General features: G+C 44.1%; 2 protein-coding genes across 12 annotated transcripts in view; one reads left to right on the top strand and one right to left on the bottom strand.

The window, feature by feature from the left end:
- Positions 1-13283, top strand: part of fat1a (FAT atypical cadherin 1a) — a 75632-nt gene extending 62349 nt beyond the window's left edge. For 3 of the 10 annotated variants that reach the window (XM_042095434.1, XM_042095724.1, XM_042095518.1), the window contains 13 exons: positions 388-585; positions 1781-2365; positions 2454-2682; positions 2952-3008; positions 3638-3804; positions 5431-5899; positions 6603-6756; positions 7135-7245; positions 7688-8328; positions 8468-8605; positions 10128-10187; positions 10704-10739; positions 11476-13283. In XM_042095434.1, coding sequence (XP_041951368.1) covers positions 388-585; positions 1781-2365; positions 2454-2682; positions 2952-3008; positions 3638-3804; positions 5431-5899; positions 6603-6756; positions 7135-7245; positions 7688-8328; positions 8468-8605; positions 10128-10187; positions 10704-10739; positions 11476-12203 — 3573 coding nt within the window. In that variant the 3' untranslated portion in view covers positions 12204-13283. Of the gene's footprint in view, positions 1-387; positions 586-1780; positions 2366-2453; positions 2683-2951; positions 3009-3637; positions 3805-5430; positions 5900-6602; positions 6757-7134; positions 7246-7687; positions 8329-8467; positions 8606-8997; positions 9060-10127; positions 10188-10703; positions 10740-11475 lie in introns of those variants that run through there. The other 7 variants (XM_042095802.1, XM_042096025.1, XR_006032494.1 and 4 more) reach the window with 6 other exon arrangements.
- Positions 13284-23040: 9757 nt separating this feature from the next.
- On the bottom strand, positions 23041-25853 carry LOC121717396. Of its 2 annotated transcripts, XM_042102544.1 has the most exons (3): positions 25804-25853; positions 25426-25593; positions 23041-24442 (listed from the first exon to the last, which is right to left on the bottom strand). In XM_042102544.1, the coding sequence occupies exon 3, from the start codon at positions 24433-24435 to the stop codon at positions 23041-23043; it is 1395 nt and encodes a 464-aa protein (XP_041958478.1). In that variant the 5' UTR covers positions 24436-24442; positions 25426-25593; positions 25804-25853. The 2 variants fall into 2 exon arrangements, with proteins under 2 accessions (XP_041958478.1, XP_041958479.1); XM_042102545.1 differs by lacking the exon at positions 25426-25593 and having other exon boundaries at positions 25804-25846.
- Positions 25854-26226: the final 373 nt, after the last annotated feature.

The raw sequence follows: 26226 nt of genomic DNA on the forward strand, positions 1-26226 counted from the left end.
TTCACAGCAATTCCAGCGAGCGGCCCTGAAGCCCACTGGGTTTTTGTGCTGTGAGACAATACCAACAGGAAGATGAAGGGCTCGCTTGCAGACTGTCTCCGCTGTCCAGTCTGAAGCTGTCACAGGAATGTTAAGCGTGTAACTGTATCCTATGGAAATACCTTCTTTGATCTGTTCCGGATGCTTTGGCAACTTGGCACATGCATCTCCAGCAGTATGCACGGACAGGGAATATATACTGTACCTGGCCTCAGTACAGCTGTGTTTCAGTGGAGTGAAATGCTGCTTAGTTTGTGGGTGCTTGGTCAGTGTGCCTGCTGTGCAGAATTACCCACCCGTATTCTGTTGAGAGAGATTCTGATCGACCTGGTTCTGATTGTTCTGCAGGAGAACCGGCCAGTGGGCACCAGTGTTCTACAGCTCACCGTGACCGACCGTGACGCCACGCACAACGGCCCGCCTTTCACCTTCTCCATCGTTGGCGGCAACGAGGACAACGCCTTCCAGATCAACCCCCAGGGGGAGCTGCTGGCCGCTGCTCCGCTGAGCCGACAGGCCAAAGACCAGTACCTGCTGCAGATCCAGGTGAGTCTGCAGCGCCTCCCACAGAGCACGGGGCAGACAGACCGGCCCAGTGGGGTCGTAGGTCAGCTCTCCTCGTTACCTCTGTCTTATCTTCCTCTGCTCTCGCTAGTCTCATTTCTCCTCTTGCTCTTGGACTGCTTCCTGTGGGCGTTTGGTTTTTAAGTGGTTCTTTTTTATGCTTCTTGGGAAACCTCCATGTGCAGCAGCACCCTGGCTGTAATGAATGCAGAGAGAAAAAGAAACGAGGGACCATGAGAAAGATGTGTAAATGTCTGGGCGGCGGGAGCTTTTGTGCTGTTTGGTATTCTGTTCACCAGAGCCCAGCCGCCCTCTCCTGTAGAGTGCAGATGCGGGTCAAACATGAAAGCACCGCTTTTTACTTCTCTCTCTTTCTCCATCCATCCCTCCTTCTTTCTCACTCTCTCTCTCTCTCTCTCTCTCTCTCTCTCTCATTATCCTTCTCCGTCTCTCTCCTCTGTTTCTCTGTCTGTTTTGATATCCATCCATTTTTGGTGCTAATGACCTGCAGCTGAACTAGCCCACTGTGGTGAGAGAGAATGAGCGAGGGATGGAAAGAGAGAGAGAGAGAGAGAGACTGAGACGGTGAGAGAACAGAGTTTAGGTGGGCGGAAAGAGTCAGCAGTCAGCACTCTGAGCTGCTCTCTCTTTCGCTGAAATCTCCACCAGCTTTATCCTGTGGGTGCGTTTCAGCTCGCTTAGTTATTTATTTTTAAAGACCGGGCCCAGAATTCCAGGCTTTAGTCAGCCGTGCTTTCCCCTGGACACAGCACGTGGATCAGACCCATCTGCTGCGGTGCAAAGGCGTGTGAAAAAAATAAATAGATTTTTTTTTTCTTTTTAAATGCAATAATATTTACTTATGCATAGTGAGCTCGCCGTGTTCATGTGAGCGAGGGAAAGGGATTTTCTCTAAGGGAAGAACTTGCTCACACGCTGGTACGGAGGAGAATATTAGACCACAAGCTCCCTCTACTGGCTGTACGAAATCACTGCAGTCATGAAGTCATGTTGTGTGTGTAGGGTCCTGTTCTGTAACTTGGAAAAACTTCACAGTTTGTTCTGTCACCCATGAGTAAGAGCTGCAAAAGGCTGCATATGTAAATACTCCAGCAGAAGTTTGTAATTGAGTTTGACATTTTCCTTCTCGTCCTCACCGACCATGTTTCTGCCTCAGGTGTCAGATAGTGGTCGGCCCCAGCTTCACTCCTCGGCGCTGGTGAGCCTGCGGGTGATCGAAGAGAGCGTGCACCCTCCGGCCATCCTGCCCCTGGATGTGTTTGTGACAGTAGCCGGTGATGAGTATGCCGGCGGGGTGCTCGGCAAAGTCCACGCCACCGACCAGGACGTGTACGACACGCTGACCTACAGCCTGGCCCACACCCCCGACTCTGCCCTCTTCGCCATCTCGCCGACCGACGGCAAACTCGTCGCGGTCGGGGCGCTGGACGCAGGGCAGTACGCGCTCAACGTCACAGTGACCGACGGGCAGTTCAGCGCCATGGCCCGGGCCAGCGTGCACGTGCGCCCCGCCGAGAGCCGCGCCCTAGAGAACGCCATCGGCGTGCGCTTCGCCGCCATCGCGCCCGAGGAGTTCATCGGCGACTACTGGCGCAACTTCCTGCGTGCGCTGCGGAACATGGCCGGCGTGCGGCGTGGTGAGGTGCAGCTCGTGAGCCTACAGCCAGCGGCCGACGCCTCCGGGGACCTGGAGGTCCTGCTGGCCCTGGAACGTTCCGGAAGCCCGTACCAGCCTCAGGAGGTATGTGAAACCATTCACAGCACAATCCTTTAATAACAGGTGAGCCCACACCAGGCAAGCACATGATGGAATGGTTTGCTCTGGACAGGTGGTGTTCCGGAAGCTCAACGCCTCGGTCGCAGTCATAGAGGAGATGACCGGCGTGCGCATCGTACGTGTCGTCAAGAAGCTCTGTGCCGGGCTGCCGTCCGACTGCCCACCGAGGTTCTGCCAGGAGACGGTCACCTTGGAGTCGGCCGCCATGGCGACGTACAGCACTGCGAGGCTGAGCTTTGTCACACCGCGACACCAGCGCCAGGCCACCTGTCTGTGTGAAGGTACGAACACAACCTCCACACACACACACACACACACACACACACAGACACACACACACACACACACACACACATACACACAAACACACACATACTGTATGCTTATAACCTTTGATATTCCAAAAGACTCCCTTTGTGGCCTACTTCCCCTTGCATTCATGTACACTCCCACCCCTTCTACTCACAACCACCTTGACAGATATGTAATTATGTTCTGTCACTTTTGTCGCTGTCTTCATGTTGAACCCTGTTTGGCCTTTCACCCCTAGGAGGCAAATGCCCCGTGATGACCGACCAGTGTGAGGAGGGCTCTTGCCACGATGACAGTAAGTGTGAATCAGTGGAGAAGGGCCATTTCAAAAGTGTGTGCAGATGGCAGTAAATGTTGAGGGAACACAAGGGTCTTTTCCCTCTCGCCCCCCCTCTCTGTCCTCCATTCTTTTGCTCATCTCTTCCCTTCATCCCTTTTCCACTCCACAAATCACAGCTGTGACTGTGTAAACTAGGCTAGAGGGAGAGTGATTTTGTTTTTTCTTTCTCTCCTCTTGCATCTTTGTTGTTGTGTTGGCACAGTGTTGCAGGATGTTTCGCCTTACTCCTTTCTTCTCCTCTCTCTCTCCTCTCTGCTCTCTCTTCCGCTCCCAGCGCTCACACACACACATACCCCCCCCCACACACACACACACACACACACACACACGTTCTTGTATCCTGTCTCTTTTCTCATCCTCTCACTCTGTGGTTCTCACTCCATCTGCCCTGCTCCCACCCTGAGCTGGCCTGAGTCCAAGCAGATTAGATTCATTGGCATGGTATAATCTCATTGGCATGGTATAATCTCAGCCAAAGAGTCGTGCTCTCATAATATTATGTCAACATTACTGTATTTTATTTCCCCTCCTAAATTAGCGGTCGACTCATTATTCCTCTTCGCTCTCGCCCTCTGCTTCTCTAGTTTCCCCAGCGGGCCCATCGCTGACGTTCAGTGGCAGCGGCTATGCCCGCTACCGGATGATGGAGAACGAGAACAAGGAGGAAATGAAGCTCTCCCTGAGGCTCAGGACTTTCTCCAGTCACGCCACAGTCATGTACGCCAAAGGCACGGACTACAGCATCCTGGAGGTCAGCTATCGCTAACAGCAGCTACACGCGCACACACACACACACACACACACACACACTGCCTGGCAGGTTTGAGTTTCCTGAGACTGACTTATTTGGACGGTGCTCCTAGAAGCCCAGCAGAGTGTTCACTGCAGGAGGAGAATGTGTGTGTGTGTGTGTGCGCGCGCGCGTGTTCGCCCTTTCAGGAACCTGTGCTCCTGCCTTCACTGTTGTGAAGGTGTTGACAGCTCATGGGATGCATACAGATGTCTTGGGGGTCCTAAATCTCCAGTCATGGCGACCACTGAATGTGTCTGTTTATTTATACCATAAAGGGAATGTGTCTGGGACTCCCTGTGTTTTTACCCATAATTCAGTTCTTTCAAGTTCAGAGACTTTTCCCGTGAAGGGCACTTGGAAGATATCACTCAGCTAAAATGACTGGCGAGAGAGTAGTTGTAGGGGGAAAGAAATAAAGAAATAAAGAAATGGGGGGAAAAAATAGAACATTTCGGTTGAGTTATTTTAGGCTGGGAGGGAAATGGAAAAGGCTTTCTCACACATTCCTCACCGGCAACGTCAGACTGCAGTAGGGGTGGCCTGAGAGAGACAGAGAGAGAGATGGTGAGAGCACGAGTGGTGCAGAGAGGGTGATAGAGAGGGAGAGGGAGAGATAGAGAGAGAGAGGGGGATGGAGGAAGAGGGTGAGAGATCACCCTGTCTGGTACATTACATTAGATTATCCTGTTAATCTCCCTGTCTCCACTCGTTCCCACTGGGCTGCAGTGGTTGGCCATGGGAACACACGCTGGCAGAAATAACACAGCCAGCCAGCAGGCCGATGCAGAACGGCTCCTTTGGTCTCTAGTGGATTAGCCGCCAGCAGCTGATTTGGGATTCCGCGGTGGAATCTGAACTGATAGTTATTGCTCTCTAAGTGTGTTTCTGTCAGAGAGAGGAAGTGAGATTTTCATTGTAAGAGCTTCACAAAAGGAGTCGGTCATGAATCACCTTCCAGCCACTCATTCCTCCTATGGCTTTCGTATGGTCATATGTAATGGTATAGATTATGGATACTAGGAGATAGGCTGCTTGCACTATTTTTACATGTTGAGAACTTAAATGTACTGAAGCGTTGTCGAATGAATCAAAGCATTATTAGAGTAAGAAAGGTTGCAGCAGTTTTCTGTGTTCTCCCTGCACCTCATTCCAACTGTTGTAAGATGGTGGTTCTGAACTTAACAGCAGCTAACAAGGCCAATCGGCAGTCAATTATAAAGGTCTGCTTCACACTAACTAAACACTAATGATGCTGTGAATAGGAGTCAGACTAGCTTCATTTAACATGATGAAGAAATCAATTATAAAAGGACACTTCCCTCCTTGTTACCTGAACAATGTTAGATCACCACAATGTGTTCATGCAAATAGTATAATGCACTATTTCAGGTTTAGCCTGGCAGAATTACATGAAAATGAAAAACCGATTAAATGATGAGGATTCACTCTTACATGTGTTAAATGTTTTAAATATACACTGTTGGATATTGCATGATGGGAAAATAAACACGTTGGTTATGATACTGTATAGCATTGGAGGATTTTGAGCTGGTGCTGAACGTCCCTCACCCTTTTCTGCCCCAGATTGTGAATGGCCGACTGCAGTATAAGTTTGACTGTGGCAGTGGGGCGGGCCTGGTCTCCGTGCACAGCACGCAGGTGAACGACGGCGAGTGGCACAGCGTCACTCTGGAGGTGGACGGCAACTACGCCAAGCTGGTTCTGGACCGCGTGCACGCCGCCTCCGGAACCGCCCCGGGCACCCTCCGCACCCTCAACCTAGACACCAGCGTCTACTTTGGCGGTCATATCCGACAGCTGGGCGCGCGGCACGGCCGGAGCCTGCCCGCGGTCAACGGGCTCCGCGGCTGCATGGAGGCGCTGGAGCTCAACGGTCAGGCGCTGCCGCTGCGTGCCAACGGCCGGGCACCCCACGCAGTGCTGGAAGAGCTGGTGGACGCCGTGCCCGGGTGCAGCCTGGCAGCGCTGGCAGACGGATGCTCCAGTAACCCATGCACCAACGGAGGAACCTGCTCCTCTCTGCCCAACGGAGGTACGTGCGGTCAATGGCTGATGAACTGACTGAAGGCAGATGTGCTCCATTTAAACATTTGTGTAGTGTAAAAACATTTGTGTTTGTGTAACATTTAAAACATTTGTGTAGTGTAAAAACATATGTGTTTGTGTAACCACCTTTATTTCTATGTAAGGAATTATCCCTGTGACAACGATGTGGTAGAAGTGTCTGTACTACTGTAGTAGTAAGTCTGTAGACAGCAGGGAAGGCATTTATGGGTGTGTCAGAACTTCAAACCCCTACCAACAGAGCACCACCCTATAAAACAAAATTATTGGGAGAACTTCAGATGTAGTCTTTACTTTCCGCTGCCAGTGCTTAATTCATGACTGTATCCACACCCCTCATAAAGTGCATTAGATGTGCATCGTTTAGGGCTTAATGAAATAGTGTAGACATTCTACATTAAAGCTCATAGCTTTTGTAGATTCAGTGTTAATACAGAATGTGCCTTGGTTTAGCCATATTTTAGGCTGGGAGGGCAAACAATACAGTGCAGTACAATTTGTTTTAATATGGAAGTCCAATAATCCAGCATATATCTCAGTGTTCCATCTAAAGCAAAGACAGGCCTCCTCCTGCATTAGCGTTGCGTTAAGCTTCCAGCGTGTTTGTTTTAATAAAGCGCTGACATTTTCCTGGCAGCGACTGACGCTAATGTCTGCCTCCCTCTCCGCAGGCTTCTTCTGCAAGTGCACTGCAGCCTTCATGGGTACCCACTGTGAGATTGGCATTAGCCCCTGTGCCTCCAACCCCTGCCTGTATGGGGGAACCTGTATCCCGCGAGGAGACGACTACTACTGCCAGTGCCGTGGACAGTACTCTGGCCAACGGTATGTTGAAACCATTACTGTACCATTCTCTCCTTTCAAATGAGTCATGAGGTGTACTGATTCTGAATTTAATATACAGCGTTTGCCTTCCATATCAATACTGTGTGTCTAAACAAATATAACACTCCGTAAACACTGCCCAGGATTAAAGTAGGTTTATACATCTGTGGTCAAAGCCTTGGACCGTATTGACTGACGGAGGAAATGAAGCCATGTGAATCAATAAACCCCCAGATCCAAATGCAAATATGCCAGTAATGCCGATTAAATGAAAATCGGATTCGGAAAGTGCCGATGCAAGTCTATGTCGAGCCACCAGTGTTATTCATCGTGTTGAGAGATTGTTGGAAGGTCTTGAGTGTTCTCTTGTTCCCTCAGGTGTCAGATGGGTCCATACTGCAAAGATAACCCGTGCAAAAACAGTGGCAAATGTATCGACAGCCTTGACGGACCCGTCTGTGAGTGTGAACCTGGTTTCCAAGGTGACAGGTAAGAGTTGCTTCAGGGGGCCTGTCCTGTAGCGCCAGTTTAGAAAACAGCAATTAGAAATGATACATTTGCTGGAGACAACATTGAAACTATGTTAAAGTGTAACAATTGCAAGTTGCAAGCCTTGTTGTCCATTTTCCTTTCCTATGGAGACATAACATAACAAAACCAGTTCATTACTACACACTACTGTTTAGTATTTACTAGAGGGACTCTGATGAAGATGTGACTTATATCGAAACGTTAGTGTTATGTTCTCTACCTTTTACTAAATAAATTGAAAATTAAGAAGACATCTGAGCTGCACCGGCGTCTCTCCTTCTCTCCAAAATATCTGTCCTGGCCTGGTTGCACCGGATTGTCGTCAAACGACAGAAGCGCGGAGAGCCCTCCTTTGTTTAGTATTTACTATCTGAGGTGTTTCCCCTTCTTTCCTTCCCAGGTGCCTGAGCGATGTGGACGAATGTGTGAAGAACCCATGTGCCAACGGCGGGCAGTGCCAAAACACCTACGGCTCGTACAACTGCAACTGCTCTCGCGGCTTCGGTGGGCGTCTGTGCGAGGAGCTCATGGAGGTTCGCAACGAGTTTGTTTCCACCTCGTGGAACATTGGCTTGGAGGAGGTGGTGGGCATCGTAGTGTTTGTGGCAAGCATCTTCATCCTGGTGCTGCTGTTCGTGGTGGTGAGGAAGCGCGTGTGCCGCCGCAAGTCAAAGTCGGGAAACGGCGAGGACAACAAGCGCCCGGGGAACTCGGCGCCGCACACTTTCCGCCCGTACTTTGACTCGAAGCTGAACAAGAACATCTACTCGGACGTTCCCCCTCAGGTACCCGTGCGCCCCATCTCATACACTCCAAGCATCCCCAGCGACTCACGCAACAACTTGGACCGCAACTCCTTCGAGGGCTCGGCCATCCCAGAGCACCCCGAGTTCAGCACGTTCAACCCAGACTCAGTCCACGGGCATCGCAAGACCGTGGCTGTGTGCAGTGTAGCACCCAACCTGCCCCCACCCCCACCCTCCAACTCGGTCTCAGACAGTGACTCCATTCAGAAGCCCAGCTGGGACTACGACTATGATGGTAAAATGACCCCTGAAATAGGAACTTCCCTATACCGCTTTTCCCATTTGTTTTGTCTTCTTCTTCAAAATTTATAACGGACTGTGACTGTGATTGAGGTCCACCTAGACATTCACTCAAATGTGTTTTTTTTACACAGCTAAAGTGGTAGATCTGGACTCCTGCTTGACAAAGAAACCAGTGGAGGACAGTGCTGGTCATCCTTACAACACAAGGGGGAGCATGTCAGAGGTCCAGTCCCTCAGCTCCTTCCAGTCAGAATCCTGTGATGACAATGGTATGTGTCAGCCACAGGGTGTTTCTCTAAACTAAGCTTTTCTGATAGCACTCATCAGCGCTGCAAGTTTACTTAGGTTATGAATATTAGGTTCATTAGATGTTATGTGAAGTGTTATTATCTAGAGGCTATTGTTAGCACTGACTATAAACTACCTCCATCAGGCTGCAGCATACAGTGCATTTAACAGTATGTTTCTATCAGGTAGTAGTGTTTTGTTTAAGAAGAGTACTAATATGTGATGGGATGTTGTCCTTGGTGACCTGTGTGCATTACTAACCCGTTCTCTTTTTGCGTGTGACTGGACTGGATGGATTGGCTCATTGGTGTGGCTCTGGGTTATGTGTTGTTCTCTTTCTCTCTTGCTGCTGCTGCTGCTGCTGGGACTTCAGTCCCCATATGGATCAAATCTGTCCACAGACCCAGAGTAGGGTTTTAACTAGGGGCCAGCTTTGTAAGTTTTCAGTCACATCAGTGTAGAAGGAAGTGATCAAAAAAGCACCTTGTGAGATTCTCCTGGCCTAAAGAGCTTCAGCGTTCCCTTCCTGCAGAGGTTAAATCTCCACTGCCCTATATGAAAAGCTCGCCAAGCTTTGCTTTGAATTACAGACATCTGAACAAATACAGACTAAAGAACATCCCGGCTCGCGGGAGAGAGATTTTAATATTGGCAATATCGGCAAAATGATTTCTCTTTTTTTCCCTGTCTTTTTCATTTTGCACGTTTCTTGGCGATTATTAAGGGCGCAATGGATGGCTGAGGAAAACGGCGCGGAACATTAAGCCAGGGTATAAAGTACAAATGATGGTCTCCCATACTTGCTTCACCACCCCCTGAATATTGTCTGCAGTAATGAGTCCATTTTGTTGGTGGATGTGACAGTGAATGTGAGGAATGTCCTCTCCATCAGTCTACCCTGACCTTCATCTGTACTTCTCCTGAAAAAACCCAAATCCCACCCGTCCTATCCCTGCCTCAAATGTACCTTCCAAATTTTTGTGATTTGTGAAACCTACTGCTCCCATATTCAAATGCCCTGTTCGGCCCTCTGCACTAAGGCTGGAAACGCTTTTTTTTCTATCCTTGAGAATTTCACTGATCCTTCCTCCCATACTGTTAATGGCACCCTTGGCATCCTGGCACTGTTGTTTGTACTTGTTTTGTTATCTTGGCACAAAGGCCCCCTCACTGTACTCCTCTCCACAGTCTTGTGTTGTGACCTCTCATGAGTGCTCAGACGTGTTGAAGTAGGTGGTCTTGTGCTTCAGTCAGTCAGTACAGAACCCTCCATTCTCCCCTGAGCGTCCACAACAAAATCTGCTGGGAAAAAAAAAACGTGCTGTTGGGAAATGTCTCTTGTATGGTGATGTTTCTCTGCTGGCCTTGCCGGCCAATTTCCTGGTTTTAGTCTGGTTTTGTGTCATTTTCCCCTCCCTGAGACATTTGCACTAACGCTAGATCTCTCTTATCTACCCTCCCCCCCCCCATCCACCCCTCTACTGCCCCCTCACCTCTCACAAGCCTCCATAGTGACTGTAATCCACCTTGTCAACTCTGCCGTTGACTCGGTGGGGCGAGAAGGTACTCTTTTTCATTACCTCCAACCCGTAGTCATCCGTGTCTGTCAGCCTTGCGTGTCTGTAGCTCTCCTTTTGTCCTCCAGTGCTGGGCCTCCAGGCAGACCAATCAGAAATGCCATTCCCTTACCCAGCAGTACAGCTCGGTAGACGCTCGCTCGAGCAGTAAGTTGAATTTGGTGGCTAACTTGAGCTCCTCGATGGCAATTTGGTCTAACTCGATTGAAGAGCTAACAGAGCATTCGACCTCTGATGGAAATTTTGTCTTGGTTGAATTCAGTCAGGTCATTTACTCCACCATTAGCATTTATTCCTGTTTATTTGACTGCTCCACCCAAATCCACCAAATAGCCGTCACTCTATTGCAACAAATGGCATATCTGGTGTCTGTTCTGATCTCTGCTGGTTAAGTTGCAGGTCTTCCTGTGTGCTGTGGTTGTTTGCTCTGCCTCTCTGCTGTACTGTAGTGTTTCTGGACTTTGACATGTCTTTCTCTCTTCCCTTTACCTTTTCCTTGAAGACTCATTCTCAGTTCATGAGCTCAAGACCCCAAGAGGTGATTTTTATCAAGTGTTTGCCTGAAGCCCTGTGTCCTCCCCACTCACGTTATTAAACAAGCAACTTAAACATGTCTTGCATGAAGAAAATGCTGTGACAGACCTATTGTCTAAATATTGAGAATATTCACATGTCAATGTGAATATTCATCCAACGCTTAGATGCAAAATATACTGTTCAGGAAATGTAAGATTGACTCACTGCATGCTGATTTTTGTCTATTTTAGAGTGCTGTTCACTTTAATTTGCTTTGTCAGTTATAAGTGCTGACTGATCAAATTGATACCTGAAGTTGATGGCCTCCTCTATGTAACACACATACTCAAACACACACACACAATGTACACACACACACACACACACACACACACACATGCACACACAGAAACACATACTCATACTGAGAAAATTCAATCTTTGTAGTGAAGTTTATGTTGCCAGTTTTACATACTGTGATGGTATATGTTTTATGACTATTGCAGTAAATTGCAAGTCAAATCAAACTGTTTGGCCAGATTGTGTTGTGTATTGTGTATTTAAATTGTGGTGGTGTGCTTTTACCAGTGCATGTATTGGGTGTTTACTGATTTCCCTCCTAACATTTGCCGATGTGAAAGAGTGCTTTGTTGTGTGTGTTGTGACAGTGGTTAACCATATCTAACTCATATTAAATATACTGAATAAAGGTTCTAAATCCAAAGGTTATAAAGTACTCTCTCCATTGTGTTACCTAGGCTACCACTGGGACACGTCTGATTGGATGCCGAGCGTCCAGCTCCCCGGGATCCAGGAGTTCCCGCAGTACGAGGTGGTGGAGTCCCCATTAGCGACCACAGGGGCCGGCCTCTACAGCGACCCCTCCGCCATGGACACCGACTACTACCCCGGCGGCTACGACATCGAGAGCGACTTCCCTCCCCCGCCGGACGACTTCCCCGCCCACGACGACCTGCCCCCGCCGCCCCCGCTGCCGGCGGCCGACTACGGCGAGCCCTACGACACGCTCCAGGCGCCGGGCGTCGCGCGCAGCCCGCGCTCGTCCCCGCGCGTGCGCCAGCGGCCGCCGCTGCCCCAGCTCTACAGCCTCAGCCAGTACCTGCCCTCTCACCACTACCCCTCGGACCACCCCGACTCGCCCGACGGGCCCTCCGGCAACACGCTGACCTCCAACGCCTCCAACGCCGCCACCAACAACACCACCGGGGCAGGCACGGGGACGGGCGGGAGCGGCGGCCGGGGCGACTGCGGCGGCTACAGGGGCGGCTACTCCATGGGCTACGAGCCGCCGGCGCTGGACAACATGTCGCTGTCGCTCTACACGTCCACGGCGTCCTGCTCGGACATGTCGGCGTGCTGCGAGGAGTCCGAGGCCATGCTGAGCGACTACGAGAGCGGAGACGACACCGCGTTCGACCGTCTCACGCTGCCCTCGCTGGACTCCCAGCAGCACACTGAAGTCTGACACTGGATCCCAAGCACCATGACAACAACAACAAAACATACAAACACACATCCATGTCAACAAAAAAAGAAGTGCCTGAACCCTTAACCTGAGAAGAAAAATAATAATAATAAAAAATCAAGTAATGAATAAATACAGTGATCAAGCCACCTCTAATGAGCACACTCTCTACACACCATCACAGTGTACACACACACACAAGTATGCATACACACCCAATCACAACTGTGGTGGTTGTAGAGACTCTTTTGGCGCGGGGAGGAACTCTTTCCGGTAGCAAGGAGAGACAGTTGCCATGAACTCTGAAAGCTGTGCTGTCTCTTGTGAAGCCTCCTCTGCCTGCTGTATGGGAAAGCACATTTGAGTTGGCTGTGCCATTCGCTTTAAGTAACAGATATCACGCAGACGAGGAGCCATGCTGAGGTGAACAACCCAAGAAGATTAATAATAAAGGTACATGCCACCATGACAATAATGAGATACATTTCAGAAGGTGATATCTGTATTTGTATAGGGACAAACCATGCAAACACATTTTTTATATGAATCCTCGTTCATTTCTAATGTAAATTTAAATGTACAGTTTTGATTTCAAGGTTTTACTAGGTTTTGTAGATATTTTATGCTTTTTATTTCCAAAAAAAATAAAAGACAAGCTCTAAATGTGTCATTATCAGCCTTACTGTATCTACATTTCACAAAAAAAAAAGTTGTTTAAAGATTGAGATAGAGGTGTATCAGTTCATACTTTTTTCTGTTCATTTCAAAAGAAAACAAAAAAAGGGGTCAGCGATGAGCGACTGCATATTCTTGTGTTCTTTTTTTTAATTAACTGTTTATTTGTTTTGTTTGTAAATTGCGCCTTTGAAACCTTTTATTTTTTCCACCACAAAAATGGGACCCAATATATTTATAGTTGGAGGAGATTTATGGACACGTGTCTGTTTTTCAGGTGTCTGTGCGTGTGTGTGTGAGCGACTCTATTGTCTTGTTAAGGTTTTTATTGAATACTGCCACTAGCTCATGCTTTCATACTGGCAATAAATTATTCAAAAAATAATAAACTGGTGTCCTAATGAATATCTGTTTCATATCTGTTTGTACGCATCATCTTAATGCTGTCTTTAGATATAAACTTCAATGTGTATTCATGAACATAAACATATGGTATATATATATAATGTGTCAGTCCTGACATTATATGATCTCATTTAACACCCATCTAAATACAGTTGTTCACCAGAGGGGGGCACCAAATTCAGTTGAATTGACTTTTGCAACAGTAGTGAGGAGGCCTTGGTTTTTACACAAAGCTGGGAAAATGCTAAATGATTTTAGACATTTCTATTGCAGTCATTCAATATACAAAGGCTCCAACTGTGAAATGTCCATAGTTTGAAGGGGAAATGATTTTGGAAGTGACTACATTGACTGGACTATTTAGATTTAATTTTAAGACATAAATTGTTAGACAATATTTGACATTGTTGATGTGTGGAGTTTCGTTAAGATCAATAACACCTGATTTAAACCAATAGTACTTTCGATTGTAAAGATTTCTACATTTCAAAGGACATTTCCATTGTGGCATTTTAATGGATCTAAAAATGGGTAGCATACTGCCCAAGAGAAAATACAGTAATCAAATTGCATTCTGAATCAAATCAAAAACAGATTACTAGCCACACGAGTACTGCATCAATCAACATCTGTGGAATATCTGTCTCAATTGTCTCAGTCTGTACGGGAAACGGCAAGGACTCATAAAATGTAGAAATCTAGAACAATGAGATCTCTTACTGAATGTTAATTCTAGCCTAGAGCTAGTCCTGTTTGTCCAGGAAATTAGGTTTATAACAACAATAGCTTGAAAGTTAAACATTAGGTAAAACAATTTTAGGCACACTTCTTCAAAGTAATCAGGAGTTGATGAGGCACAGTGGAAACTACAAATGGCCCATAACAGATGTTATTGAAATACACAAATTATATATTTTCCCCTTCATTTAAAGAACTTTAATTCCTGAGAGGATGACAAACATGAAATGGCATTAGTGCTATGAATATTAAAAAGCTAAATGTGTTGGTTTTGCATTTTAATGGAAAGTTGTTAGGTAGATATGAGAAATCATTGTTGCAGGCATAATTTATTTCACTAGGGAATATTTTTTTATGACAAATTAAGCACAATTACCATTACAGCAATGATTAAATGTCTATAAGAATTCATTTACTTTTCACTTAAACAGCAAACTATTGTGCATGGTTAAAAAGAAACACCAGTAGAGTAGGTACACAATATGATGAAAATAGTTATGACAGATTACAGAATTTACATGTAATTGTGATTATGAATTTTTGCAGTAATGTACATAGAGTACTTGTCATGTTAGTTCTGTAGATGTTGAGACTCACAAGTCGCCTACTAAGACCCCCATGATTCCGTGCGGAATCCATCGTCGCCATCATTATTTTCAAAAAAGCGAATCTGCACGTCAGGGGAGATGGCTGTCCCAGACACATACTCGTAAATGTCACAGTTTTCAAACTCATCAGACGGCTTCTTCTCAAAGTAGATAGCCCACTGCCACTGGCCGCCCAGGTAGTCATTGTTGCTGTCCGACGGTCTGGCATAGAAGGCCACCCAAGAGTTGTACAGGCTGTCCTTCCAGTTTTCAACTGATTTGCGGATGTAGAGCCTTGCACTGGCATAACCAGCACTAGTGAAGAGCTGGAGGCTGACATCCATGGCGCCTATTCGGACAGGAATCTTGCCTTTGGCGTCATCCAGCTCGGGGCCTTTCCAGATCACCGTGTTGCCGACCTCTTCCCGCAGGAGTCGCAGCTGGAGGCCGGGGTCGAGTTTGATGGTGGTGTCCGCCGTGCCTGTGAGTCTGCCGTTCACCTTGACCTCAAAAATGGGGTTGTTGCTCTCAACGTTTTTGTAGAGGGCCACGTTGGTGTGCATTTTTTGTATGCTGTTGGGTAGACCACTCCAGCTGACCCGCGCATTCCCATCTTTCGCCGTTTTCAGCGCCATGGAAACCGAGCGCGTTTTGCACAGCGCCGGCGAGTTTGAACAGGACCACATTTGAACCGAGACGCCGTGTCTGCCGTTCACGTCATACCCAGCCATGGTGAGAAAACTTGCCAAGCCTGGTTCGGAGAACATGCTGTCAGCAATGGCTATACTCTGGTTGAAGGTGGGATAGAGCTCTGCCACAGATGAATTCCTCATGCCAAACGGGTTCCGAAGTGACGCAATCTGGCGGAGGAGACGGGCAGAGATGAGTGCCGGAGAGTAAGGGCTGTAAGTCAGGTAACGTTGGTCGCTGCTCTCCAGCGCTACATAGACCCGATCGATCCTACCGGGATTGTACCAGGAATCGACCCTAATCACGATCCTGTCTCGGTTCCTCGTGGGGTAGTTGTAGGCATTGTAGAAGTCCTGGGTGACGTACGGTGGAAAGCGTCCAGCGGATCCCTTAAGTAGGTTGCCCACCGTGTAGTATGCCGTGGTAGGGGTCAGGTCAGGCAGAAAGTGGTTGTCGTTTGCGTATGGGGTGAAGGGGTAGCTGGAGACGGGGTCAAAGACCTTGGGTTTGAACTGGACCACGTCGTTGTGGTCAATAGTGACAATGGAGGAGAGCCAGTGGAGCAACATCAGGCCATGCTGGGGGAAGCATTTGCCATAGTCCAGGGCCTTCAGCTCAGATATGCTGCTGACGGTGGGAATGTCAGCACTGGAGGCGAAAGAGAGCCAGACCAGCAGGCAGCCAAGGGAACTCTTCCATTCCATGATAACCCTTCAAGAAAACAGGGAAGGCATGATGTCTTATGTAGGAAGTCTTACATAATGACAGACTAATATAGATGAAATCATTGTGACATGTACATAAAGGAGTATGACATTTTCTATTTGTCTAAAGAGGTGTAGGACATTTAAAGGTAGCTTTAAAACTCGCGAAGTGTACATAGCAAACAGATAAGCTTTATAAGAGTACACACAGCTGCACAAACCCAGACTGTAAAATTTCATAAATAATTATCAAGAGACAGTATTACAGATTGTATTTGCAAAACTGAACGTAGTTATGATATTAAAAGTGAATCATAATTTTATTTGCAATCATATTTGTATCAAGAAAAATCCCAGAAATTAGCCACAATATAGAATAATTATATTTCAACATTCCCTAAAACAAGAAGTTACATTAGTGACATTAGTGATAAAAAATAAGAATAAATCGTTACATTGCAACAAAATTATTCCAGACTATTTCAAAAACATAAATCTCTTTACCTTCTTCAGAACTCCAGTCCACAGAAATGAATGGCTGAATAAAGTGTGACCTTCCCTGAAGAATATTTATATAAATCATTGTGAATAAATACACCCACACCTTTGTTTGCCTCTGATTCTTTTGATCCGGTTTATCACTCTATCTTATCATAAGAATTTCAAAGTCTCACAGAATGTGATTTTTGTATAATAGTTGACAATCTTGTTTTTCTCCATAGACTTCCTGCCTGGGGAACGTCTATGGGCATCTCTGAGGTCATTTAAGGGCCAGTGTGCCAGTATTGTTTTCATGGAAAAAGGTGCGTCCTTGACTACCATACTCCATTTTCGTAGTTTTATCAGCTTATTGAACTGTGCTTTCCTCACAAAGTAAACTTGTCCACCCCGAAACCACCTGGGTTTTCTTAAAGAATAATTAATTATTAAATATTCTTGAGGAAAATTCTATTTTAGGTGTGAAAATGGGCACAAAAGCAGCTGAAAGCTGAATTAGACGTGATGTGCACAAAGGGTGTGATTTTAAAACACACATCCACAATAGGCTCTCACTGAATGAGTGCTATTTACAGTACATCAGATATCAGCCAGGTAGAATAAACCTCCGCATGAAAAACATCGGATTCATCAGTTCTGATAAAACACGTAATATGCATTTAATACATGTATGAGAAGAGAATGCACATTGAACTTACAGTTTGTAATCATTTTGGTCACTGTTTGGACCAAATTGCTTTGCTCACCACATACTTGACCTAACCTCCTTGCATTACATAGATGAATAAATCATCAGAATGTTGTTTTTTGTTGCATCACTGATAAACACGATGCTGTATCCATACAGAAAGTATGTGGTATGTGCTGAACCAGTAATGTGCTAGTATTCCTTCACATTCTGCACTCAAAAAGAATTTGGACAATGGCTGGCTCCTGCCATGGACAGATAGCATTAGACATTTGTGAGCATTAGATAATTGTGATATTTAGCGTGGCATTTTGTTTTCATACAGTTGGAATTCACCCTGCATGTCTGTGTTAATGTGAAACTGGGTCAAAATATCTATGAGCTGGATCACAAATAATACAGTAGCTGCTTTATGATAGCAGGCTCCTGATTTGAGGTTACAAAAGTTTCTGCATGGTATCTGAGAATTCACACCATTGGCAAAGTTACAGATGACAAAGATTTATTTTGCAATGGCCGTGTTCATTGAATTGATTCAATATGTTTTGTTGTTGTTGTTGTTTTTACTGTGTAGCATATGGCTGCCTCTCCACCAGATATGCTGCAACATATTCTAACTCAGAAGTGTCCTCTCTCGCTTGTACTAAGATCTGATGGGATTGTGTTATCTCCTATGTTTGTTATCTAATGTTCTATAGTGACTGGCTATACACTAGTGTCAAATTTGGAGTGTTAAGTTCCATCAACAGTCTAAGAGTTAATTTGAATATACTATACTAGTAAAATACTTCAGTAGAAGTCATTTTACTCTGAAGAGAGTAACAATCTTGGTAACCACACCTTTTTTCTATTGTTTATTTATTTCTCATAACTGTTTATTGTGGCTTATTGGGATGTGTACAAGGCAGAATTAACAAATTGACTGGTGATTTTCAGAGTATGGTCAGGATTACCATTAAGGAGAAAACCATTCTTGAAATCTAAAGGGATTGTATAGAGTAAACATATTTCCCTTCTGGGTTAAATGTTAAATTCATTACTTTCTCGATTAGCATTGACCTGCCCACTTGAAGGTGTGACAAAGTTGGGCACTCAACGCCTACTTGCATTATGTGTCTGTGTACTTCCTCCTGGAAAGAATTTGATCTTCACCTATAAGGTGAAAGTTCTTAGACGTTATAAGTTTCCTATGGATGGATATACGTAAAGGCAGCAGTACTGTTGTAAAAAGGAAGTTTATTTTCACAATGTGACAGAACTTATGAACATCTGTAGTACATTTATTGTGTTTCTGCCTCCAGCACAATCAATACTTTAACCCCTACGCACAGGATTAGGTGTTTTGGATAGTTATCTACTTGGTACTATGGTGTGTGGCATCAATAAAAAAAAAGCACAACAACATGATAACAACATATAGGCTTTACAGTTTTTTCTGAATGCTTAAACATATTTTTTGTAACTATGGCTTTTTTTGCAAAACTCTACACACAAATGGCAAAACCACTCACTGAGTTCGCAAAACTAAAAGCACAAACACTGCTTTGCACTCAGTTTGCAATTTTGTAACACACACTTTGCACAACTGTAGGCACAATGGCTATTATTTACACTATTTTGCCAACTCTCTGGCACACTTTCTCATGTGAAAACTGTTTTAGATAATTAGTTCACTTTGCAATCAGCCTAAGCACTATAAATAAGCCACAGGTAATGTACAATGGGTACAATGGAGTGAGCAGGAAGAGTGAGAAGAGAAAAAAACAGACAAAAAAGTCTACATGTGGGGATATTGTCATGTCAGGCCTGGATACGGCATTCCAGAATATATTTTTCCCGGTGCCTTGGACTAAGACATTGCATGTGATGTAGACAGAATTTTGAGAGAGACGACCCGATGTAGACTGATTTGTTTTGTCTCAGTGAAATGCTATTTTGTGTTTTGACTTGGAAAAACACACTTGTGTTTGTTTTGATGTGTGTAAATAAACACTAATACTTGAAGTTGGGATCCCTGTATGTTTACAGAACTATGACAAAAGTATGACCTCAAACTGACATAGTCTACCTTGTGCACAGAGAAAGCAAAAGCCAGATGTGTTTTTTATTCATACCATCAGTGTGTTGTTGGCACATTGTGTGCTTACTATTGTGATGGCTTGTGTTTACTGTTAGATACGAAAACACCATTTTTACGAAGGTGTGAAGAGTTAAGCAAGGTGTGTTAGCTTTTGCAAGAGAACTACAATGTTTTGCTGATTGGGTGAGAGGTTTTGCCATTTGTGTGTAGAGTTTTGCAAAAAAAGCCATAGTTACAAAAAATGTGCTTAAGCAATCAGAAAAAACTGTAATGTCACTGTCACTTAGTTATGTATTTATATTTTACAGTTTTTTCTGATTGCTTAAGCACATTTTTTGTAAATAATAGCCATTGTGCCTACAGTTGTGCAAAGTGTGTGTTACAAAATTGCAAACTGAGTGCAAAGCAGTGTTTGTGCTTTTAGTTTTGCGAACTCAGTGAGTGGTTTTGCCATTTGTGTGTAGAGTTTTTCAAAAAAAGCCATAGTTACAAAAAATGTGCTTAAGCAATCAGAAAAAACTGTAATGTCACTGTCACTTAGTTATGTATTTTATTTTACAGTTTTTTCTGATTGCTTAAGCACATTTTTTGTAACTATGGCTTTTTTTTGCAAAACTCTACACACAAATGGCAAAACCTCTCACCCAATCAGCAAAACATTGTAGTTCTCTTGCAAAAGCTAACACACCTTGCTTAACTCTTCACACCTTCGTAAAAATGGTGTTTTCGTATCTAACAGTAAACACAAGCCATCACAATAGTAAGCACACAATGTGCCAACAACACACTGATGGTATGAATAAAAAACACATCTGGCTTTTGCTTTCTCTGTGCACAAGGTAGACTATGTCAGTTTGAGGTCATACTTTTGTCATAGTTCTGTAAACATACAGGGATCCCAACTTCAAGTACTAGTGTTTATTTACACACATCAAAACAAACACAAGTGTGTTTTTCCAAGTCAAAACACAAAATAGCATTTCACTGAGACAAAACAAATCAGTCTACATCGGGTCGTCTCTCTCAAAATTCTGTCTACATCACATGCAATGTCCTAGTCCAAGGCACCGGGAAAAATATATTCTGGAATGACGTATCCAGGCCTGACATGACAATATCCCCACATGTAGACTGTTTTTTTCTCTTCTCACTCTTCCTGCTCACTCCATCGTACCCATTTTACATTACCTGTGGCTTATTTATAGTGCTGATTGCAAAGTGAACTAATTATCTAAAACAGTTTTCACATGAGAAAGTGTGCCAGAGAGTTGGCAAAATAGTGTAAATAATAGCCATTGTGCCTACAGTTGTGCAAAGTGTGTGTTACAAAATTGCAAACTGAGTGCAAAGCAGTGTTTGTGCTTTTAGTTTTGCGAACTCAGTGAGTGGTTTTGCCATTTGTGTGTAGAGTTTTGCAAAAAAAGCCATAGTTACAAAAAATGTGTTTAAGCATTCAGAAAAAACTGTAAGATTTAATTTCAGTAAGGATACAGTACATACACTATATTGCCAAAAGTATTGGGTCACCTACCTTGACTCACATATGAACTTAAGTGACATCCTATTCTTAATTCAGGGATTAATATGACATCGGTCCACCCTTTGCAGCTATAGCAGCTTCAACTCTTCTGGAAAGGCTTTCCGTAAGGTTTAGGAGTGTGTTTATGGGATTTTTTTTACAATTCTTCAGAGCGCAATTGTGAGGTCACACACTGATGTTGGACAAGAAGGACTGGGTCTTCGCTCTAATTCATCCCAAAGGTGTTCTATAGGGTTGAGGCCAGGACTCTGTGCAGGCCAGTAAAGGTTATCCACACCAAACATAAAATTATAATGTGTTGAGGTGCATCCTGTTTTTCGTGGACTTTGGTGAACTCTGTAACATGAGCATACCTTTGGTTTACATGAGCCAAATATCCTGATAACATTTCAGGCTGATAGAAAATGAAACAGTATCAGAAATCAGTCTTCAGGTGGTCTGACCATTTTCACAAAAGAGACCAGCTTCCTTATTAGCAAAAAAAAATAACAGGGCAATTCCACGCAAAACTGTCACATCCATAATGCCAACTAAATACCATGGCAATGTGTTGGCGTTATGGATGTGACAGTTTTGCATGCAATTGCCCAACATCTGATAAAAAATATCATCTGATGACTTTTTGATGATGGAAATGTATCAGTTTTGTATGAACAAAGGTTGATATACAGTAATTCACTTCAGTGTATGCAATTGCTTCTGTAAAGAGATAATGATTACATCACATGTTAAGGGTTCAGGTCCAGTTTGTAGAACTGAAGAAATGCCTCTGTAGAACTTAAACCCATGGAGGCATAACATTTCAATCACAGATTTGTCTTTCATTTGATAATTCTGTTATGATCATGATGAATGAGGGCATTAGTCACCTAACTTTTACCCTTTTTCTTATATATATATATATATACATTCCTCTACCATGAATTTGAGTCTTTTTTTCTGAAATTGGTGCAATGGAGAGTGAGAATGTCATTTGAGCAAGAATTGTTGCTGATCAAGCTAAGCAGCTGGTAAATAGTTTCCCAACATATACTGTATAAGGCCCAAGGGCCAAAATCCTTTTACTGTAATCTGTATACTTTCAGTCACACACCTTTATCAATGCAAGTTGAAACTGGAAGTGTGTGTGTGTGTGTGTGTGTGTGTGTGTGTGTGTGTGTGTGTGTGTGTGTGTGTGTGTGTGTGTGTGTGTGTGTATGTGTGTGTGAGTGTGTGTGTGTGTGTGTGTGTGTGTGTGTGTGTGTGTGTATGAGTGTGTGTGTGTGTGTGTGTGTGTGTGTGTGTGTGTGTGTGTGTGTGGTCTGTAAAGTTTGGGGAATAATACAATTAGCATACTGTGCTTAAACACTCTGAGGTGGCTTCAGTCATTTCAGAGCACAACCAACGGCTTAAGCTTTTATTCGACTCAGCCATACAGTGGTAGGATTCCTCATGGTGCTAGACAGAATGGTTGAATATTGAGAGACCACCATGTTATGGAGGATTGCAGCCTGAAACTGAACAACATGGTCTGTATTTCACAGAAGACCAGAAGAGAAAACTGGTTTACCACTCTCATTTATTGTAGGACAACTCCTTCTAGTTAAAACAGTTCATGGACTCACATAATGTGAGCATACCTTTGGTTTATGTGAGTCCAATTTCCTGATATTAAAAGACATCTATTAAGAACTTGCAGAACTTTGAAATGATGTTTTCCTGTAAGATACTGAATAGCTTAAGATGAAATACATTTATGTGTGTCAAACTCAACAAGATGTAATAAATGAGATATCTGATTATCAATGTGAAAACATAGTGTGCTATTTCACAGAGATCGGACTAACCTGGAGCATGAAGATAACATTAAGGTTTTGAATGAGAATTGACTTGCCTGGTATGTTGGTGGTGGTGGTGATTAAATTATTAAATTATACCAACTTGTCACTAAGGCTCAGAAGTCATAATTAGAATTTCATAAAGAAAGCAAATTTTCACATTTCCTTTTTCACAAAAATCACATTTCAGACAAACTACCTTATAATTCACCAATCAATATTACATCATAAAATAGAAAATAATTGAGTTAAAGGACAAACATCCATGATCATGGAATATTTTTAATGACTTTCTAAAGCTCATGCCATTTCTCTCTCTCTCTCTCTCTCTTTCTCTCTCTCTCCCTCCCTCTCTCTCTCTCTCTCTCTCTCTCTATATATATATATATATATATATATATATATATAGGCCATCTCACATATCCCATGCCTTTGTACGAGCCACCTCATCATATTCACTTAAAAAAAAACGTGCCTGGATACCTGGGGTGATGGCCGTTCCAGATACATACTCATAAACATCATAGATGACCAGACTGAGAAGTTTATGTTTTCTGAAATGAGTGACCCATTGCCACTGGCGGCTCAAGTAGTTCTCATTGGTCTCGTCGGGACTGGAATAGAAGGCCACCCAAGAGTAATAGAAGTCGTCCTTCCAGGTGGCGTAGCTCTTCCTAATGAAGAGTCGGGCTGCGGCGTAGCCTTTGCGCGTGAAGAGCATCAGGCTGGCGCTGGCGTTTCCCACCTGCACAGGAAGCTGCCGGTTGGCATCGCTGAACGTGGGGCCTCGCCAGATGGTGGTGTCGCTGACATCCTGTTTGATCAGGTGGATCTGGAGGCCGGAGTCGAGGGCCACCGCAGTCTCCAGAGCGCCCGACGCCTGACCGTCGATCCTCTTTTCCACCAATGGGCCGCCGCGGTCACTGCTCTGGAACAGTGCCACCGTGGTGTGTGATTTCAAGATGCTGCTGGGTAGTCCGTGCCAGCTGATTACGGCGTGGCCGTCATGGTTGGTCCTGATGGCCAGCTCTAGCTTACTGGTGTCGCACAAGGATTTCCTGCCCTCAGCTGGCACCAGCGGGCAGGACCACGTTTGCGCTGTGATATTGTATCGGCCCTCGAGGTCATATCCTGATAACGCCAGGAACAAGGGGAGACCCGGCTGACCAAACATGCTCTCAGCAAGAGTCAGACCGAAGCCGAGGTGAGGGAAGATCTCCTTCAAGAACTTGTTCTGGCAGTCCAGTGGGTTGGTCAGAGTTGCGATCTGACGAAGGACCTGGGCACCCACTTTGTACGTGGCAGTGATATTGCCATTGGTCACATTTGGAGGGTTGTATTTCGATGCCTCGGAGATATACACCTGGTCTACCCTGACTGGTGTGTACCACTTATCTATCACAATGATGAGCCTGTCTACAGTTTGTCCCTCGTGGTTTTTGAAATTGTAAAAGTCTTGGGTGATGTAAAAAGGCAAGTAGTTGACAAAACCATCTTCCAAGTCATCGACTGAGTAGTAAGCTCTTTGTCCCGTTGGAATGATGTATGGAAGGTAACCTGGGTTTTCTATAAGTTGAAATGGGTAGTCAGTGACCAGATCATAACTTCCTTTCTTGAAGCGAATGATGCCAATTTGGTCGATATCTATGAGGGAGGTGAACCAGTAAAGGAGCAGGAGGCCATGTTGGGGGAAGGATTTTCCAAAGTCATCTTCTTTCAGCTCATTTATGGAGTTGATGGTCTGAATCTCAAGGGTGAAAACCAACGGTAGAAAGAGCATGAGATGGGAAACTGATTGCTTCCAATCCATGGAGATCCTTAAAAGAAATAAATGAAATGGTAAATGAATGGTAACACTTACGTCCTCTAATTTATGAGTAATTATTGATTTTGTTCATTTTTGTGACTATGCTAGGCACAAACTATCATAGATTATGGCTATGTGTACATAGAAATGTTTTACAAGTGGATTGTTGCATTATTTATTAGTAATGCCAAAGTAAAAAAAGTAATAGTTGTAACAAAGACATAAGCTAGCACTGAGTGACTGTCAAGCAGGGTTGTGCAACATTCGAATTGCAATTCTGCTTCCTGTTTGCTATACCTCAATTGAAATGCAAGTGAAATTCATGAATTTAATTGGAATTTAAGAGCCATTTTCAATTCAATTCTGGAATTTTGCACAACCCTGCTGTCAAGAGTCACTTGGTGAATTACTTTGGATGCTAATTTTCTATCTCTTAATGTTTGTATTTTTGTGATTTCATTCTAAGTGAATACTTGTAGCTAAATACATTTAACTGAATACTATGATACCATGAGTAAGTTAAGTTTATTGCAAGGAATGCATCTCAAAACAATTCTTAAATGTTAAGAATAAATGATCAGACAAACTGTACTTCAATACTATGGCAGCTACCAACAAGATTGTCACTCCTACAGTATATCTTTACCAGCCTCTGACATGTAATGACCAAGGCCATATTGTTCACTGTTAGACACCAAAACCATGCAATGGCTTTTAGTCATGATTTCAGCCTTGAATTCTCTTAAGATTTACGGATCAATTAATGCACTTAACAATTCCACCTGCACCATCCCAATGGCTAAACTTATAATATGACAACTGGCAAGTTTCGCTTAGTCACGTCTTTTAGATTGGTAAAAACTGAAATCTGGAAAAGGTCAAGTCCAAGATTTTGAAAACACATATATTTTTAAAGAATTTATCGCTCTGCATTGGTCAAACAAAATTATTGACGAGATTATATGAGTGAACATTTAGTGACAAATGTCTTACCTGTGCTTTGGAAAGAGATCCTATGTCTTTCGGTTGATAACAAGTCAGTGTGACTGTACTTTTGATTTAGGACATTTTCATGGAAGGGCTTTTTGTATTTTTCAGGTTTGGCCCATTCAGTGGTGTTTTATCTCAGTGAGATAAGGAGTGGATTTGTAATCTCAGTTTCTAAACAGCACAAACATGAACATCGCAAATGTTGAATGTTGAAGGTCTGAGCCCACTGCCATACAGTACTGCTGATAAAAGCTTCCTTGTACAATATTTGACCAGGTTAGTTTCATGATATGTTTGAAAACATATGCATCAACATCTGTTTGGAAAGCTATTTTTGACTTTACATCACCATTACAAATGTCCAAAAAGATGTATGCTCACCTGAGAAAAAATGACCTCGAAGTAAGTCAACTGTTGTGGCCATAGCCCTTCAGCCTCTATGTTGCCTAGTAACACAATAACATATTTTAAATATCTATAATCTTTGGTGCAGCTGTAAGTTGGTCTAAATTTCATGACTCCAGAGATGGCTTGACTGAGAGCCTTTGACTGTGCCCCATTGGTGCCTTATTGGATCACCTTTAGTCCTTTGAAAAGTAATTAACCACAACTTCTACTGAAGGGCATACATTAATTTAAAACACTTTCTCTTGTATTCTGTTGCCAAGCTATGGCTGAGGCTTCAAATATAAAAGCCACAAGAGTACAGCATTTGCACAATAACAGGATGTAACATCTTTCTTATTTACTCCGATCGCCAGCTAACCCACACAAAATGGCACTGAGACACAGAATAAGGACTCA

Source organism: Alosa sapidissima, chromosome 1, assembly GCF_018492685.1.
Source record: "Alosa sapidissima isolate fAloSap1 chromosome 1, fAloSap1.pri, whole genome shotgun sequence".
NCBI classification, from domain to species: domain Eukaryota; kingdom Metazoa; phylum Chordata; class Actinopteri; order Clupeiformes; family Clupeidae; genus Alosa; species Alosa sapidissima.